General features: G+C 40.2%; 1 protein-coding gene across 1 annotated transcript in view; it reads left to right on the forward strand.

Annotated features, from left to right (window-relative positions):
• Positions 1–15227, forward strand: part of stag2b (STAG2 cohesin complex component b) — a 25028-nt gene extending 9801 nt beyond the window's left edge. Inside the window, exons 15-34 of the mRNA XM_083915759.1 lie at positions 579–696; positions 798–901; positions 1765–1857; positions 1958–2047; positions 2182–2385; positions 2665–2735; positions 2888–2975; positions 3091–3171; positions 3287–3379; positions 4879–5053; positions 5902–6041; positions 6251–6352; positions 6458–6606; positions 7683–7811; positions 7995–8221; positions 9179–9398; positions 10240–10347; positions 10468–10594; positions 12255–12332; positions 13388–15227. Coding sequence (XP_083771885.1) covers positions 579–696; positions 798–901; positions 1765–1857; positions 1958–2047; positions 2182–2385; positions 2665–2735; positions 2888–2975; positions 3091–3171; positions 3287–3379; positions 4879–5053; positions 5902–6041; positions 6251–6352; positions 6458–6606; positions 7683–7811; positions 7995–8221; positions 9179–9398; positions 10240–10347; positions 10468–10594; positions 12255–12332; positions 13388–13411 — 2421 coding nt within the window. The 3' untranslated portion in view covers positions 13412–15227. The remainder of the gene's footprint in view (positions 1–578; positions 697–797; positions 902–1764; positions 1858–1957; positions 2048–2181; positions 2386–2664; positions 2736–2887; positions 2976–3090; positions 3172–3286; positions 3380–4878; positions 5054–5901; positions 6042–6250; positions 6353–6457; positions 6607–7682; positions 7812–7994; positions 8222–9178; positions 9399–10239; positions 10348–10467; positions 10595–12254; positions 12333–13387) is intronic.
• Positions 15228–15870: the final 643 nt, after the last annotated feature.

Genomic DNA, 15870 nt, shown 5'->3' on the forward strand with positions numbered 1-15870 from the left:
GTTTTTTCATTTACTGTCACACATAGGCTGCCGTTTTAGTGTCAATTGGCAGTAGTTCAACTGCTAACATACTGCCAATTAACACTAAAACGGCAGCCTGAACCATCCATCCAGCCTTTCATTGGCTCCCAGTCGGCTACAGGTTTACAAATCGTTGAATGGTTTTGATCCAGAATACATGAATGACATGTTGTTAGAGTATAAACCCAGTAGAGCTCTGAGCTCTACAGACTCAGGTCAGATAGTGGAGCACAGAGTTCAAACTAGACATGGTGAAGCAGCATTTAGCTGTTATGCTGCAAACAATTGGAACAAACTACCAGCAGATCTGAAATCCGCACCAACTGTGAGCACTTTTTAATGGTTAAAGACATTTCTCTTTTCATATGCTTATAGCTGAGCTCTTTTTAATAACTTTAAACAATATCCGTTTTCTTTTTTTATTCTTTGCTCCTCCTTTTAACTGTTTTTTATGCTGTTTTGTCTTTATGTAAAGCACATTTAGTTGCCTTGGTATGAAATGTGCTATATAAATAAAGATGCCTTGCCTTCATTTATGTTAAAATTTCTCCCCTTAGCTCCATGAGCATGCGGCCTACTTAGTGGACTCTCTCTGGGAATGTGGTGCAGAGCTACTGAAGGACTGGGAGTGTATGATTAGCTTACTGCTAGATGACCCTTTGCCAGGAGAGGAAGGTAATTGCACTGTTTATTTCCAGACTTACGTATGCAGCTTGTATACGGTGCAGAGCATAAATGTGATACAGATAATGCTGATTGTCTCGTGCTTTTTACAGCTCTTACAGACAGGCAAGAAACAGCCTTGATTGAAATCATGCTGTGCACTGTACGCCAGGCTGCTGAATGCCACCCACCTGTTGGAAGAGGCACAGGGAAGAGGGTAAGAGATTTGTTAGGATAATTAAAAATAAATTCTAACATGGGCCTGACTATCCCGATCGATCACTTAGTTAACTTCTGTGCAAGCTGAGCCGAAAATTCAGTTCAGAGTTCAGACATGTTCTTTCAACCACACCTGCACAGTTAATGTCTTTAAATAACTGTAATCAAACCATTATAAATGCTAATAGTGTATTTGAAGTGTTTTTTAAACTATTGCTTTCTTCCTTGATTTGTCTGACTGCTGTGTTTAAGTTAATTTAGAACACTAAAGGATTTTTTTTTACGTATGGTTGACTGTCTCTTTCTCTATTAGAGAAATAAGCTTTGATTTTTTTATTGATATTGATGAATGTACTAAAGTTTTGTGCCTGCGTTCATGTCAGATTTTGTATAACAGCCTGCAAAATATTTTCAGATATCCTGATTACATGCAGTGTAGATAACTTATAGTGCTGAATAGACACTTTTCTTTTGGATTTAACTGTTGGAGCTTGCTGTGGCCTTTAAATTTGTATTTGCAAGCTGTGCTAATGGGGTTTGTTTCAACGGTAAGGTTTATTGAAATAGCAGGTTGAATAATGTTAAGACTGTTCTAGTTGTAGTTTTATACAGTAACTCTATCCCCAAAACACATTAAAACCTGCCACTGGGAACCTGCACTTGGCTAACTGGTCTGGAGCTTAATCCTCTACAAATGGGCAAAAAATTGCACATTGCATTACCTTGAAGTTAACCAGAATTAGCCTGGTCGAAGAGTAACCTGGACAACAAGGTTAAGTGTTAAAATAAGCAGACTTTTTGCATGCATGTATGCAAACTAGCCGCGAGGACAAACCTGTAACTTGCTGCATCTATGATCAGGTCATGACAGCCAAAGAGAAGAAGACTCAGCTGGATGACAGAACCAGAATGACAGAGCTGTTTGCTGTGGCTTTGCCCCCTCTACTGGCCAAGGTTTGTTATATCTATTCTATGTTCTCCACAAGCACTCCTCTAGAGCTTCAGGTGTGTATTCATCAATCACAAAATATTTTATGAAATGTTTGTTCTACAGTACGCTGTGGATGCAGAGAAGGTGACTAATTTGTTGCAGCTGCCTCAGTTCTTTGACCTGGAAATTTATACCACGGGACGTTTAGAGAAGGTAAGACGCTTATCCGACATCACCAATCAAATTATGAAAAATTCAATCAGTTCATTTAACACAATGATAAAATAATTGAACCTTCCCATTGACTGTTATCACACATGATGTCTCACTCTTTCTTTCTGATCCAGCACCTGGAGTCCCTACTGCGTCAGATCAGGGAAATTGTGGAGAAGCACACAGACACTGAAGTTTTGGAGGTCTGCTCCAAGACTTACCATTCCCTCTGCAATGAGGAGTTCACAATCTTTAACAGGGTGGACATTGCTCGCTCCCAACTGCTGGATGAGCTGGTGGACAAGTTCAACAGGCTATTGGAGGATTTTCTACAAGAGGTGGGAGTGACATGATTCCTAAACGTGCATGTTTTTACTAATTACTCCTTTTTAACTCTGCAACTTAATAATATAATACCACTTATGGCCGCTATGATTGCTTTTTGTTATGTATTGTTGCCGAAACCTTTCTTGTGACCACCTAAGTTGAGTGTGTGTGCGGGGGCGCGTGCGTGCATGCGTGTCTGTCTTTATCTGAAGAATTTAAAACACTTTAATCCCTTGTAGATGCCCCAGTCTTTCAGTAAAGATCTTGATTCATAAAATGTATCTTTCCAGGGTGAAGAGGCTGATGAAGATGATGCTTATCAGGTTTTGTCAACTCTAAAGAGGATCACAGCTTTTCACAAGTATGGCATTTTTTCTTTCTGGAGTACCTGTTTACTCAAACACTTCCCCCTTCAATGTCTCCTGCATTCAATGCCCTCTACATTTAGAACAATAATTTACTTGTGATTCTGTGAACGTGTGTCTGAAACTGACTTTCTCACTTCTGTTGCAGTGCACATGACCTGTCGGGGTGGGACCTGTTTACCAGCAACTTCAAGCTACTCAACACAGGAATAGAGAATGGAGACATGCCTGAGCAGGTTATTAAATATACACACACATGCACGCACCAATTGAAGTAATAAATTGTCAGTTTTTTGAATAGTACAGTAATATTCACCCATCTCGGATTGATTTTTTTTTTCTGGTGAGCAGATAGTCATCCACTCGCTGCAGTGTACCCACTATGTGATCCTGTGGCACCTGGCCAAGTCATCTGAAGGCAGCTCCAGGAAGGTGAGGTCTAAAGCCAACTACATCATCCCTATTCTGCACTGTTTTGAAGACAATTTAATTGGATATGTGTAAGTGTGATGTTAAAAATACTTTTTTAATTTATTTTTTAAATCAGGATGACATGGTGACCCTGAGGAAGCAGATGAGGGCATTCTGTATGATGTGTCAGCGCTACCTCACCAATGTCAACACAGCTGTCAAAGAACAGGTGACACAGACACCGTTACATGTGAAGTAGTAGTAAAATCTACTTTAAAAAGGCAAAAAACAAATATAAAATGGGCCTCAACAACGATAAATAAATTCTCAACTTTTAACTCAGAGGTTGTTTGGCTCCTGTTCATTAGGGACTTTAAGCGGAGATCATGGAAGGGACGGATGGCTACAATGTTTGAGTAAAAATATCCACTTTGCGCATATGCAGTACTAGCTAAACACTTTCTGCCATAGCCCGGCTGTTTCGACTACGGGAGAAAGACTGTACCAGTGGTAATTGCTCTAAGACTGCAAGCTTTTAGCGTCCCCGCCCATCGGACGCTCAGCGTCTCTGGGGGTCTATGGGGCACTGGGCTGGCCCAGATGCTTCTGCATAATGATTGGATGAGCTATCTGAGGCAGAATCCTTTTTTGATTGACAGCTTAATGAGCGAATCAGCGATCTTGAAGAATAAACATCCACCGGAGCATTTTCCAAGTTTTTCATTCTGTTGTTCTCAACTGATCCGGAGACTTTACCGATCTCCGGAGACTTTACCGATCTCCGGAGACTTTACCGATCTCCGGAGACTTTACCGATCTCCAGAGACTTTGTATTTGTTAAAAACGACTAGCATTGTGTTTGGCGAGTCTGGTCTGTCACTGCGGTTTCTTTCCCCGACAAGCAGCGACAGCTGCGGAGCTCCTCCCCCCGTCACTGCCACTAACAGGCGGTCACACTTCACAGTAGCCTGGCGCAGCAGCTCCAGCTGGGCCAAGGCCGTTTAAGCAGCCTAGCTCTGCTGGCCATTGAGAGGACACTGGTCAAGCCCCTGGAAAAGACGCCTAGTTGTACGACAAGGTCACAGATCATTTTCTTGAAAAGGAACGAAGGGTAGAATTTACAAATAAACACATTTTATGATATAGGCCGGAAAGATGAGCTTCCCCTCCTTGATAGACCAGCACCAGCCACTGAACTGTACCTTTACCCAGCGATTCGTGATGGCAGTGTTAGCAGGTAATTGACATGGCAAATCTCAATTATTGGACCTGTTCATGTCGTAGAGTAATGCAAACTCTCGGGACATTTTAAGAGACCTCTTGTAGCCCAAATAATGTTTAGAGCAATGACGGTTTGCGCAATAAGTATGCCGTAGCTGTCCCTTTGACTGCTGCTGCTTAAAGTCCCTATTGATGCTGCAGTGGATGTTTTGGCCATAAAGTGCTGGTAAGAAGGGTGGTTTTGCATGAACAAGTGACTTCATACCCTTCAAACCCTCTATTTGCCTTTTTTATATGTAATGAAAAGGTCTTTGATTCAACTTGTTACTGAAGCCATCTGTGCGTCACAGCTGATGCAAGAGATTTTCACAAATCCACAATGGCTTTTTTATAATTAGTAAAGAGACCTTGTTTAAACCCAACTTGCAAAGAGTCCTTTAATATTGCACTCAAGCATACCAAGTTTTATTTTATCTTTTGTCTTTTTCCCCTCTTTCTCTCATACAGGCATTCACCATCCTGTGTGATCTGCTACTCATCTTCAGCCACCAGATGGTGTCCGGAGGCAGGGAACACCTGGAGCCTCTGGTCTATTCCCCAGACGACTCGCTGCAGTCTGAACTGCTCTCCTTCATCTTGAACCATGTCTTCATAGACCAGGATGATGACACAAATAGCACAGGTACAAGTGCAAATGTTCAGTTCTAGCAGCTCATTTATTTTCTTCCAGTGTAATAAAAGCCATGTATTTTCAACATGATTTTTAGTTTACTTAAACAAGTAGCATCCTTTAAGGAATACCTTGGTGCGTATGTGTGCATAATCAGAGACAGAAACTATCCTGAGAAATGTTTTTCTGTCATTTCTGGTCAGACTGCTTCTGTACCCAGTACTGTACTGTGTCAGTTTCACACAGAAGTTGATGAAGTTAGCTGTAATGTCTTTCTTGCTACCTGCAGATTAAAGTCTAGGAAGTTAGCTCCAAAGTTAGAAACAACGGTCCAGGCTCACCAACCTTTAAACCTTATTTTAGTGACAAGTTGCTCCTTCAAAATTTTGCAGCACCACCTTACGGCCGGGCCACACATTTTGTCTGAGCAGTGAGTGTGCGTCGCCAAACCTGTTCCTTTTAATATCTGCGCCGTGTGTGTGTTAACAGGTTAGAGCAGCCATAAAGCCCGCCTAACCCCAGTGGTGGCCCGGCGGTGGAACATCTAGAGATTCGGGGTGTCTCCTATTTTACTGTGACACCCTACCCTTCTTGGTCTAACATAAAAAAACATTTATAATGAAATGAAACATTCAATTATTTCTGGCCATTATCACAGGCAAATATCTGTTTAGAAAGGCAGGCAGTGCTGCAACAACAGCATCTGCATGTGTGGACATCACAAGCTGCAGCACTTTCAGCGAAGCACCTGCTACACTCATGCAAGATGTGTGGGTTGAGGCTTAAGTTTTTAGAACGCACACCTTTTTCTTAGTCACTGGAAGTTGACCAGCTCCTCTCATCTGTGACTCTCATTGTAGATGGGCAACAGGACGATGAGGCAGTAAAGATTGAAGCTCTGCACAAGAGGAGAAACCTCCTTGCTGCCTACTCTAAACTGATCATCTACTGTGTGGTAGACATGAAGACTGGAGCTGACATCTTTAAACAGTACATGAGGGTAAGTTAAACTAATTTCTAAAGTGCTGCATATCCGTGTGCATGTTAAATAAAGAGGGTTGTATAGTAACAGCAGATGGGTTTTTAACAGACACATCTGCTGTTGCAGGGATTGATTGCGTTGTCTGTCTTACCGTAATACATGTAACTTAGCTCATGCATACACTGATCATTTTTCATGTCCCAGTAATGTTTTCTTTTTCTTAACAGTATTACAATGATTATGGTGACATCATCAAGGAGACTATGAGTAAGACTCGGCAAATCGACAAGATTCAGTGTGCCAAGACGCTCATCCTCAGTCTGCAGCAGGTCAGTGTACACACTTTTGCTCACTCATTAATTCTTTCAGTAATTCTGACTTTTTTGGCTCTAATCCAATGATAATCTAATGTTTCACGTATCTCTTCCTGCCAGCTGTTCAATGAAATGCTGTCTGAACTGGGTCATGGGTTTGATCGCTCCTCCTCTTCCTTCTGCGGAATCAAAGAGTTGGCCCGTCGATTTTCTCTAACCTTTGGTCTCGACCAGGTCAAAACCAGGGATGCTATTGCTATGCTGCACAAGTAAGGCGCATTTCTGCTCTTGTTACATTGCTATCCTTACATTTTGGCTTTGCATCTGGGAACTGTCATGTAAGACAAATTACTCCTTGAATACTTTGTTTCCTCTTACCATGATATATTTACTCTGGATTTGGAGAGGATCTTTTTTTTTCAATTTTGCCTCTATTCCCATGCACTTACATGTTTTTCTAAGTATAAAAACATCAGGCTGTTCAAACACACAGAAGAGCGACAGTGCTATAAACACGAAACTGCATACTCTATACCCACGCACTTATCAAAAGAGCTTCTCAGGGTGCTCTCCTTGCTCTTATGGGGCAAAATGTGTAACCCTAAATTAGTGACACTAATTGCTGTTGCTCCCTCTTGTATTAACCGCCTGTGTGTTCATACAAACTAAGAAAACCTTTTTCATGCCATTGGGGGCTTTTTAAAATGATGCATGTTGTTTATTTTCAGCTGCAATGGAGATGACGCAATCCTCCACATTTTAAACACCCCACTCCCATCACATTGGATGTGCGACAGGCATTAAGTAATGATAGACAGGTTAAATGTTCTGCTTGTTCTGTAACAGAACATAGAGGTTGGTGCAAGCGTAAAACCACTAGGATTCATTTAGAAAGAAGCGAGCGAGACACCTATCAAGAATCCAATATTTTGACTTGTTTAATAGTGCACTAGAGGATTTGTAATAACCTTTTTGGTTTCATGGTAAGAGTTTTTCTGCCCTGCTTAAAAAAAAACTACTTGGAGAGACACTGTTGCTAATCGTGAAATTAGAAGTTATTAAATATTTGTATTAAATCGTGCCTGAGAGACTCTTCGATTAAAGAAAACATTGAAAGGTCAGTCAGACATGCTGGTGGTCTAATGGTTTAAAACATGTACCACATGACCAGTGTTCTTGGTTCAAATAAATAAATGCATGTCTTTCCATATCAGATTTTGCATTAGTTAAACCTCCCCTTTTTTTAATTTTACCACACAATATTTGAAGTTTTATGCCCATGAAACTACTTATTTTTCTCTGCTCACAGTGTGTTACTCTTCCTCTCTGTCTCTGCACCTCTTAGGGATGGTATTGAGTTTGCATTTAAGGATCCTAGTACCCAGGGAGAAGGAGGCCCTCCCCTTAACCTGGCCTTCTTGGACATCCTCAGTGAATTCTCCTCCAAGCTTATGAGACAAGACAAGAGGACTGTGTAAGTTTTTTTTCTGCTAAGCTGGTGGGTGGGAATCTTCAGTGTAACAGGTGTTTGTGACAACTGGTGTCTCTAATGCATGGTTGATTTTTTTAATTTTTTTTTATATACCCTCCAGTTGGATAGGCGTAAAGCTGCATGAGTTTGTTAAAATTGTCTATGTGACGCACTGTTTCTCCTCAGCCACATGTACCTGGAGCGCTTCATGACGTTCCAGATGGCACTGCAGCGAGAGGACTGCTGGCTCCCCCTCATCTCCTACAGGAATTCCCTGCAGGCTGGTGGTGATGACGATACCATGTCGGTGATGAGTGGCTATTCCAGCAGAGGCTCCTCCGTCCGCTCCAAGAAGATCAAGCCTCCTGCTGCTACAGCTGGAACTTCAGCAGCCAAGAGGAAGCTGCCAGAAGGTATTGCACACCAAGGAATCAGAAATGTCATTAACAATTGGGTTACTTCAGGAAAAAAATGGGCATGGACTTTAGTTTTCTACAGTCGGTACAATTCAGCTGCATAATTGTTTAGAGTTTACGACAACCTAATTTTCTGTCATTGCCTATAAACATCCATCAGTTGAAACACGACACCTACCGATGCATAAACATACTGAAAATAGGTCTTCATGAGAACCACATACATTATAGACCAACCCAGCAATGATGTTACAAAAGCAGAGTTGGAGCCCAGATTAACCCAGATGCCGGCCGGATGGGTGAGGAGATTAAACAGCAGATGGTGGGGGAGAGTCAGAAGAGTCAAACTGCTCCTCACCAATCACAGAGGGTCACTTAGATTTTGCTGAAGACCTGCTCGTGACCAAGGATATTAAATGTAAAATTTAATTCCATTTCCAAGGCTGCAAAATGCAGTGCTTGGTGAGGAAAACAGCTGTTTTAGGAGTTAGTTCACCTGAGGCTAATAATATGGTCAACTGGTATTCACATGAATTATCTGTTATTTGCTTTCATCCTTATTTTGGTAGGTTTTAGACCCCTTGTCATAGTTGTATTAGTTTTGATTTCGCCGTTGGGATTTTTTCTGGCACACTCATAACTGTGAATCCCAAACTCCTTCTGTGTAAGGACAGACCTCTGGGTACAGTGAGTGTACAGTCATCTCCAACACCTCTCTTTTAAACGTCTTCGAAATGGACAAACTGTAAAGTGTGGTGTAAAGATGTTTTTTTGTTACACAATAACAGTTCTAAATTGTCTCACACTTTGAATGTCAACCTTGTTTACAGTTAGAGGGCTTGGCAGGACATTGGTTACTCTGGTAAAATCTTAAGCCCTTAAAACGAGTATAATGAAAAAAGCATGAGCATGTTTGTTGCATGTTTTTCTAACACTATGGACGTTCCTCTGCAGAGGAGAGCAGCAGCAGCGAGGTCTGGCAGCAGAGTATGCAGACCCCAGTCATGTTGCCGTCCCCCCACCTCACCTCAACTGCCATGCGGGACCCTAAGAGGAGCCGTGATGACAGCTTCATGGGGGTCTACCCCCTCCCCCACGACCAGCAACAACCCCACCAACATCCACAGCACCATCAACAGACGCCTCAGCACCACCAAACACCCATGGATTACAAGTATGTATGCCTCCCTGTTGCATTTCTGAGTTGTAACGATGCAGCCAGTTCACAGTTCACTACGATAGACGTTACAGCTGGTCTCAGTTCAATAAATACAAGGGTTGTTTTTTTTGTTTGTTTTTTTAATAATACATTTCAGTACAAGATCAAATGAAAGAACACTTTAGTTGGCCCAATCACAAAAACACAAAATCTCTTCAGACAAATGTTTGACGTGGAAGTTGTTGGGACATATTACACTTCAGATAAATATCATTCGTGTTCACTCTTGCTTTTAATTTATGTATTTAAAAACAAGTTTCCTTGAGGAAATCTTCTTTCAGCTCCACAGTGCACACCATCAAACGCTTCATTGAATTTTGTGCCATGGCATATTCTTATGCTTTTAAATTCCACGATTCCTCATTTGCTTTGTTTCCTCAGAAACTCTTTAATGATCATTTTAGTTAATTATCTGTTATTTTCTAAAGCCTCTTACCACATAAATTTATCCTGGCCCATTGGTCCTCAGTGGATCACTTATTCTTTGAGAAAGGGATCAGAGGCCTGGAATATGAGCCAAAATGCATTAGGACAGGGTTCTATGTAATTTCCCATTTGTGTGCTATTCATTTTGAGGGTAAATGGCTGCAAAATGCATATAGTTAACAGCCTGCCAAGTTTTGGCCCTTTTGGGACAGTGATTGATTAGTTTATTTATCCAACCTGACTTTTCATAGGCACAAGGCCAGTGGGCCATCTATATAGTTGTATCTGACATCCTCAAGGTATCTCCAGTTAAATCACTAAACACATGTGGATTAAAACGTTGCTAATTAGTGCACGCTGGTGTATTTAGTTCCCAGGTGACGTGGATGCTGGCTCAAAGACAACAAGAAGAAGCACGCCAGCAGCAGGAAAGGGCCATGAACTACGCCAAGCTCAGGACCAATCTGCAGCATGCTATGTAAGGCGTGCACACACACATGCATGCACGCACGCACGCACGCACGCACGCAGTAGAGTTAACTCTGAAAAGTTAATTAAAAGTATGTTTCCATAATAGTATAATGGTTTGTTTTTGCAGACGTCGCGGTACTGGGCTTATGGAGGAAGACGAAGAGCCGATTGTGGAGGATGTGATGATGTCATCTGAGGGTCGTATGGATGACCTCAATGAAGGCATGGACTTTGACACCATGGACATTGATCTGGTAAGATGTGCATTTAACGGAATTAATTGTTTATTATTTTGCACTTAATTTAAAATCCAGTATTGTTTAAAATAATGTTTTAAGTTTAAAAATGGATCTTGCATAAAGTGCAGGAGAAAATCATCGGGATGTCCTACTCAGCTTTCCAGTTGCGATAATTTAACAAGTTGCAATTGCTGTAATTGATTACATCTTCTTTTATTTCATGCCTTACTGAACAATCAGACTGTCTGAAAAGTGCACCACAGGCATTTTTACATCTTTTTTCAGACAACTAGTAAAATTGCCTACTAATGTATCATCTGGTATTAAAACATTAAGTCCAGATGTTACTTCTGGAGACTCATCGTAATCTGATTAGTTTACAGTCGTAATACTGGATACAATGCCATGCAGCGAGAAACAGTTGCTCGAAATATGATTTAATTCTGAGATACTCCTCAAAACTCTTGATTCATCCATAAAAGTCTCCAAAAGCACTGCAATTCTCAGTAGCATGCTATCCCCGGCACCAGCTAAGAACTAGCAGCCCAAAGATCCTGACATCATATCAGACGTCCAGCACCATCTTGGGCCCATGAGCCACACAATAAACCTTAATTAACTTCGAAACCAATGTGGTGGATATATGCAGTGAAAACACGTAATTTGATTTTTGTCACATCAAGTTTTATCCTTTTTCTTTTGACTTTTGCTGAATTTAAAGACCATCAATCAAGTCATTTGAGTCCAATGTCAAGGAAGGCAGAACAGCACTCTGTAGAAAAAAATACTACACTACTCCTTTTTGGGGTTTTTTTAGGTCGCAATAGTGTTCAGAATTTGTCCACCCTTTTTTTATACAGTTTTTCCATTCAGTTTCATTCTTTTTTCGAGCTAAACTAACCCAATTAGCTTTTCCATGACTGAGACCATACACTATACTAATTCAATCCCATTATGGTTGTGGTCATTAACTGGTTTTGCATGCATACTCTGCCTGCACGGAGTATAACCAGTCAGTTATTCTTAAAAAAGCATGCAAAAATCAATAACAAGCAGCTCGTGTTTATCTTTCCATGTAACATCAAAATTAGCAAAGAAGACAAAAGAGATCATCAAAAAGAATGGTTGGCTGTGTGGAGGGCTAAATCTTTTTATTTTTTAGGTAAGATAATCAAAGCTTTCATCAGTGTCTGACGTGACTAATTTATTTGACCATTTAGCCCTGCACCATAATTCCATGTATGATGAGTAAAGCCAGAACTAAATTCTATCCCAGACAAATGTCTATTTTGGATGCTCATGTTGGTGCTGCATTCTGTGAGAAGGGATCCAGATGTCATGTTGAATCAGCCAGAAAATTGAACAACTGCCCTAGTTTCTCTAAATTCACTCAATGCGTTACATATGTGATACATTCTTTCCAAATTGAGCTTTAGTAGTTCAATGCTGCAAAAATACCTGCTCAAAGTAGTTATCCCCCTTTTTTTCTAAATTGCAATATATATTGCACAAATCCATAACACAATCTGGTTGTTTTGTTTTTCAGTATTGCTCAGCTCTAATTATTCTGTACAGGCAAATATGTTTGAAATGTTCATTGGTTGTCTGCCAAAGTGGCTGTGGGAGCAGGAGAAGTTGTGGGAGTATCTGCTCTAAACACAGTTTTCTTTTCCAGCCACCCTCAAAGAACCGACGTGAACGGTCTGAGCTCAAGCCAGACTACTTTGACCCTGCTTCAATCATGGATGAATCGGTAAGAACCAACTACACTCTATTTAGTTGGATTTGTTTTACCTTGTATGCTCACTAACTCCAGACTAATGGCATACTCCCTATATATAAATGCAGTGTACTCAAAGAAACTCTAGGTGTGTTTGTGTAATGGCCAGCTGGAGAAGCTTGTGAGACACAAAGAGAGATGACAGAACTTACGATTTCTTCAAAGTAAACAGAGTTGCTCTTATATTAGTTTACATATATGGAAGTAAATCAAGAGTAGGTGCCATGCAACCAGTCACATTACATGGACCATTTGCAAGAGTGTTGAATTTGGAGAGTTTAATAAGGCTGTGCAAATCATTAACACAAGTTCAGCTGATCAGCCTGCATGCTCTGCAGCCAAACACAACATTTGCTGTTGGTTGCAAAGCCACCATTTTTTCCCGTGAAAACACACTAACTTTTATTTACTTGACAATGTACTTACGGCCTCGATTCTTGTTTCGACGTGCCTCAACCTTAAGAAACACTGGGGATTTGCCCCGGGGCTTGTTATTACACTGGGCTTTGAAATGCGGGGCTCCTCAGACATTACGTCTGTAATAGACTTCTGACATATGTGTGGGTGTTTTCAACTTTGAATATTTTCATTGTCACAAAAAAATATCACAGCAGGAAGATGTTTTATAGAACAAGTACCTTGTTCTATGAGTTTTCTTCTGAGCAAAGAAACGACATTCTTGCTGCTCAGTTTTTGGCCCTTGACACAACATTCAGAACAAGCACAGTATTAGAAAGGATGTGGCTGTAGAGGAGATTTTATTTTGAAACAACAGCCAGAAAATCACTCACTGCAGTGTGATATCAAAAATGGTAAACGGCCAGTAATTGTTATATTACTTTTTAGCAAATCCAACCAGGCCGGTGCTGTTTGATTGACAAATGAAAAGCCTCCCCCCTTAACAATATGATAAATTGTCAATAATACTTTATGTTCATCCTACATAGTCCTAGGCAATATAAATTTTAATCTCAACATGTCATGTGTCTATTATAAGTCATTAATATTTTTTCTGTTGTTTCCTCTAGGTCCTTGGGGTGTCCATGTTTTAAGCTTATATCCAGATGATTTTGACGCTGGGATAACAGAAGAGGCGCTTTGTATTTAAAGAGAATTTTAGATGCGAAAACAGCAGTGTTTTCTGTAAGAAAAAGCAAAAACAAAACAAAAAAAATTCTGGCTTGTACTCCACGTGGACCAACGACAACCCCACACTCAGTGTTGCTTGCTCAGAGAGGACATTGTTTCAAATATTTACTTTTATATTCTTGGGTAAGCTCTTCCTGTGCAGAAATAGTGTAACAGGCCACTTCCAAACCTATTAGAAATGAGACATGTCTGAAGTAAAATCCATAATAGCTTTTTTTTTTTTCCTCTTTCCTTTTTTTTTTTTTTTTTTAAAGCGGGGATGATTTGGTGTGTTTAACTTAAGATACATTTTTTTCTGTTTATGTCTAACCCTTTTTACAATTGTAGTGAGTTACCAGGTGTGAAGTAGTAATTTATAAACAGACTGTAGTAGCTTGCTTGTACCGTGTTAGCCAAGTGGATGGAGGTCTTTATGTTTCTGTGCCCTCCCACCCCTCCCCTTATATCTCTTTAGTTTGTTTTCCCTGTTGTTGGGCCTGATTTTGAGGTCCTGGTAACCACTGGTGGTTAAGATGGTGAGGCGTAGAATCATGATCCCTTTATGCTGTGAAGATTCCCAGAGTCCACTGAACGCTCCACACTGTTAAGCAGTAAGTCCTAGAGCTTACCCCAAGATTCGGACCACTCCTTAACCTCCATCTACTAGAAAAATGTGCCCCCACCCTCCCAACAATGAGCAGATTTTTCTCCCAGTAGTGCCACTGTGTGGGCTCTGGCAGATCGCAACTCAGTCCAAGAATTACACATCTTTTTCTCTTAAAATCCAGCAGCATAATGTTGAAATGGGTATCTACATTTTAAATAAAAGTTATATATGAATCGGTGCTGATTTTATATATGTGCTTTTGGTTTTTCTTATTTTCAACTTTTCAACCTTCAGTCACAAAGTTTGAGAAATGTAAGTAAAACTTAAAAAAAAAAAGTGAAAGCATGTGAAGCCATGCATCAAGGAAGATTTTTAAATTTGTATTTTTATGTTTTTTTTCTTTTTTTTTTCTTTTTGTCTTGATAATGTCTTCGGGTTTCTACCTTTTTTCCTACATGTAAATTAGTTTGGATAAAACTAATGAAAAGACTTGTGAAATTCAGCTTTAAGGTTTTCTCAACATTAAAAAGTCCTGTCACAACATACTTCAAGATTTCAAATGTTTAAAGTGAAAGGTAGTCATTCAGACAATACTGCAGATGAGTTATTCAGCAGCGCTGTGGCAGCTAGACAAAGCTTAGATTTTGACATTTGTCACACACAAGTTTTAATGAAATGTTTTGTCTACTGAGGTTTTTATTTTGTAGTCATTCCATGCTTAAGCCTTAAACATGCTTGTGAAGGTCACCTTCTCTCACAGTAATCTTCCATGTCAGAGGATCAGTCATGTTTAAAGGTGGATAATTGGCTTCTTAGAACATGAAACATGAGGTGGTCAGATGTAATGTGATAAAGTAGATGAACAGCCTATATGTGTTTTGCCTAATTATTTTATGTAAGTAAAAGAAAAATTCTTTTAAGGAAAAAGTACTGTTTATTATTTGTTACTTACCACTACATTGGTATAAATTCTTATTAGATCATGTGTATATATACAAAATTTAAATTCTTTTCCTTCCTTTTGGCCATTTCTGTGTTTTATTTTTTTTCCTGCACTCTTGCCTACACTCTAAGTTGTTGTCTATTATCCCATCCTCTTTCAGTCATTCTGTTTTCTGATTTGTACTTGTCTGGAGACAGTAACTTTTAAATAAAAATCAACACATTTCATCTGTGATACTTTTTACTTTTGACCACAACGCACTAGGTACAATATATAGTGGGGTAATCGGCTCCAGGCTGCACAGCCTACCTATTATCTTGGTATCATTTCCCTTTGCATGTTGGGGTGAAATGTAACTGGGGTGGTAGTTCAGCTTATTAGCACAAGAGGGCAGTGTAGACCAAGGTGGATGTCTAATCGTCCCACAATGGCAGTGGGATAACTACATGATTTATCTCTTTCACTTTGCAGAAAAGGCTATGAATATGCATTCTCAGGCTGTATGTGACGGCTTTTACATTTGTGATGACAGTCAAAAGACAGTAATGTCTTGTTCTGCTGAGACAAAGAGCACCACAGTTGCTGTAATGATAAAAGTAGGGACGTGAGGCAGCAGAAGAGAGGATGAAAGCAACAGACTTCTGTGTTAAGTGCGTGATTAATAATAAAGAGGAGCTCAGATCAATGCGGGCGTATTAGAATGGGACCTGGCAGAGCTCTCCCCTTCATGTTCAGCCTGTGATAAATGAAGAGGCCTGTCTATCACTCCGTCAGTCTGCAGCTTGTCACATGGGCTACCAGAAAAATGTGCGGAAAAGCACTTACCCCTGCAG

This window comes from Echiichthys vipera, assembly GCF_963691815.1.
Source record: "Echiichthys vipera genome assembly, chromosome: 6".
Classification (NCBI taxonomy): domain Eukaryota; kingdom Metazoa; phylum Chordata; class Actinopteri; order Perciformes; family Trachinidae; genus Echiichthys; species Echiichthys vipera.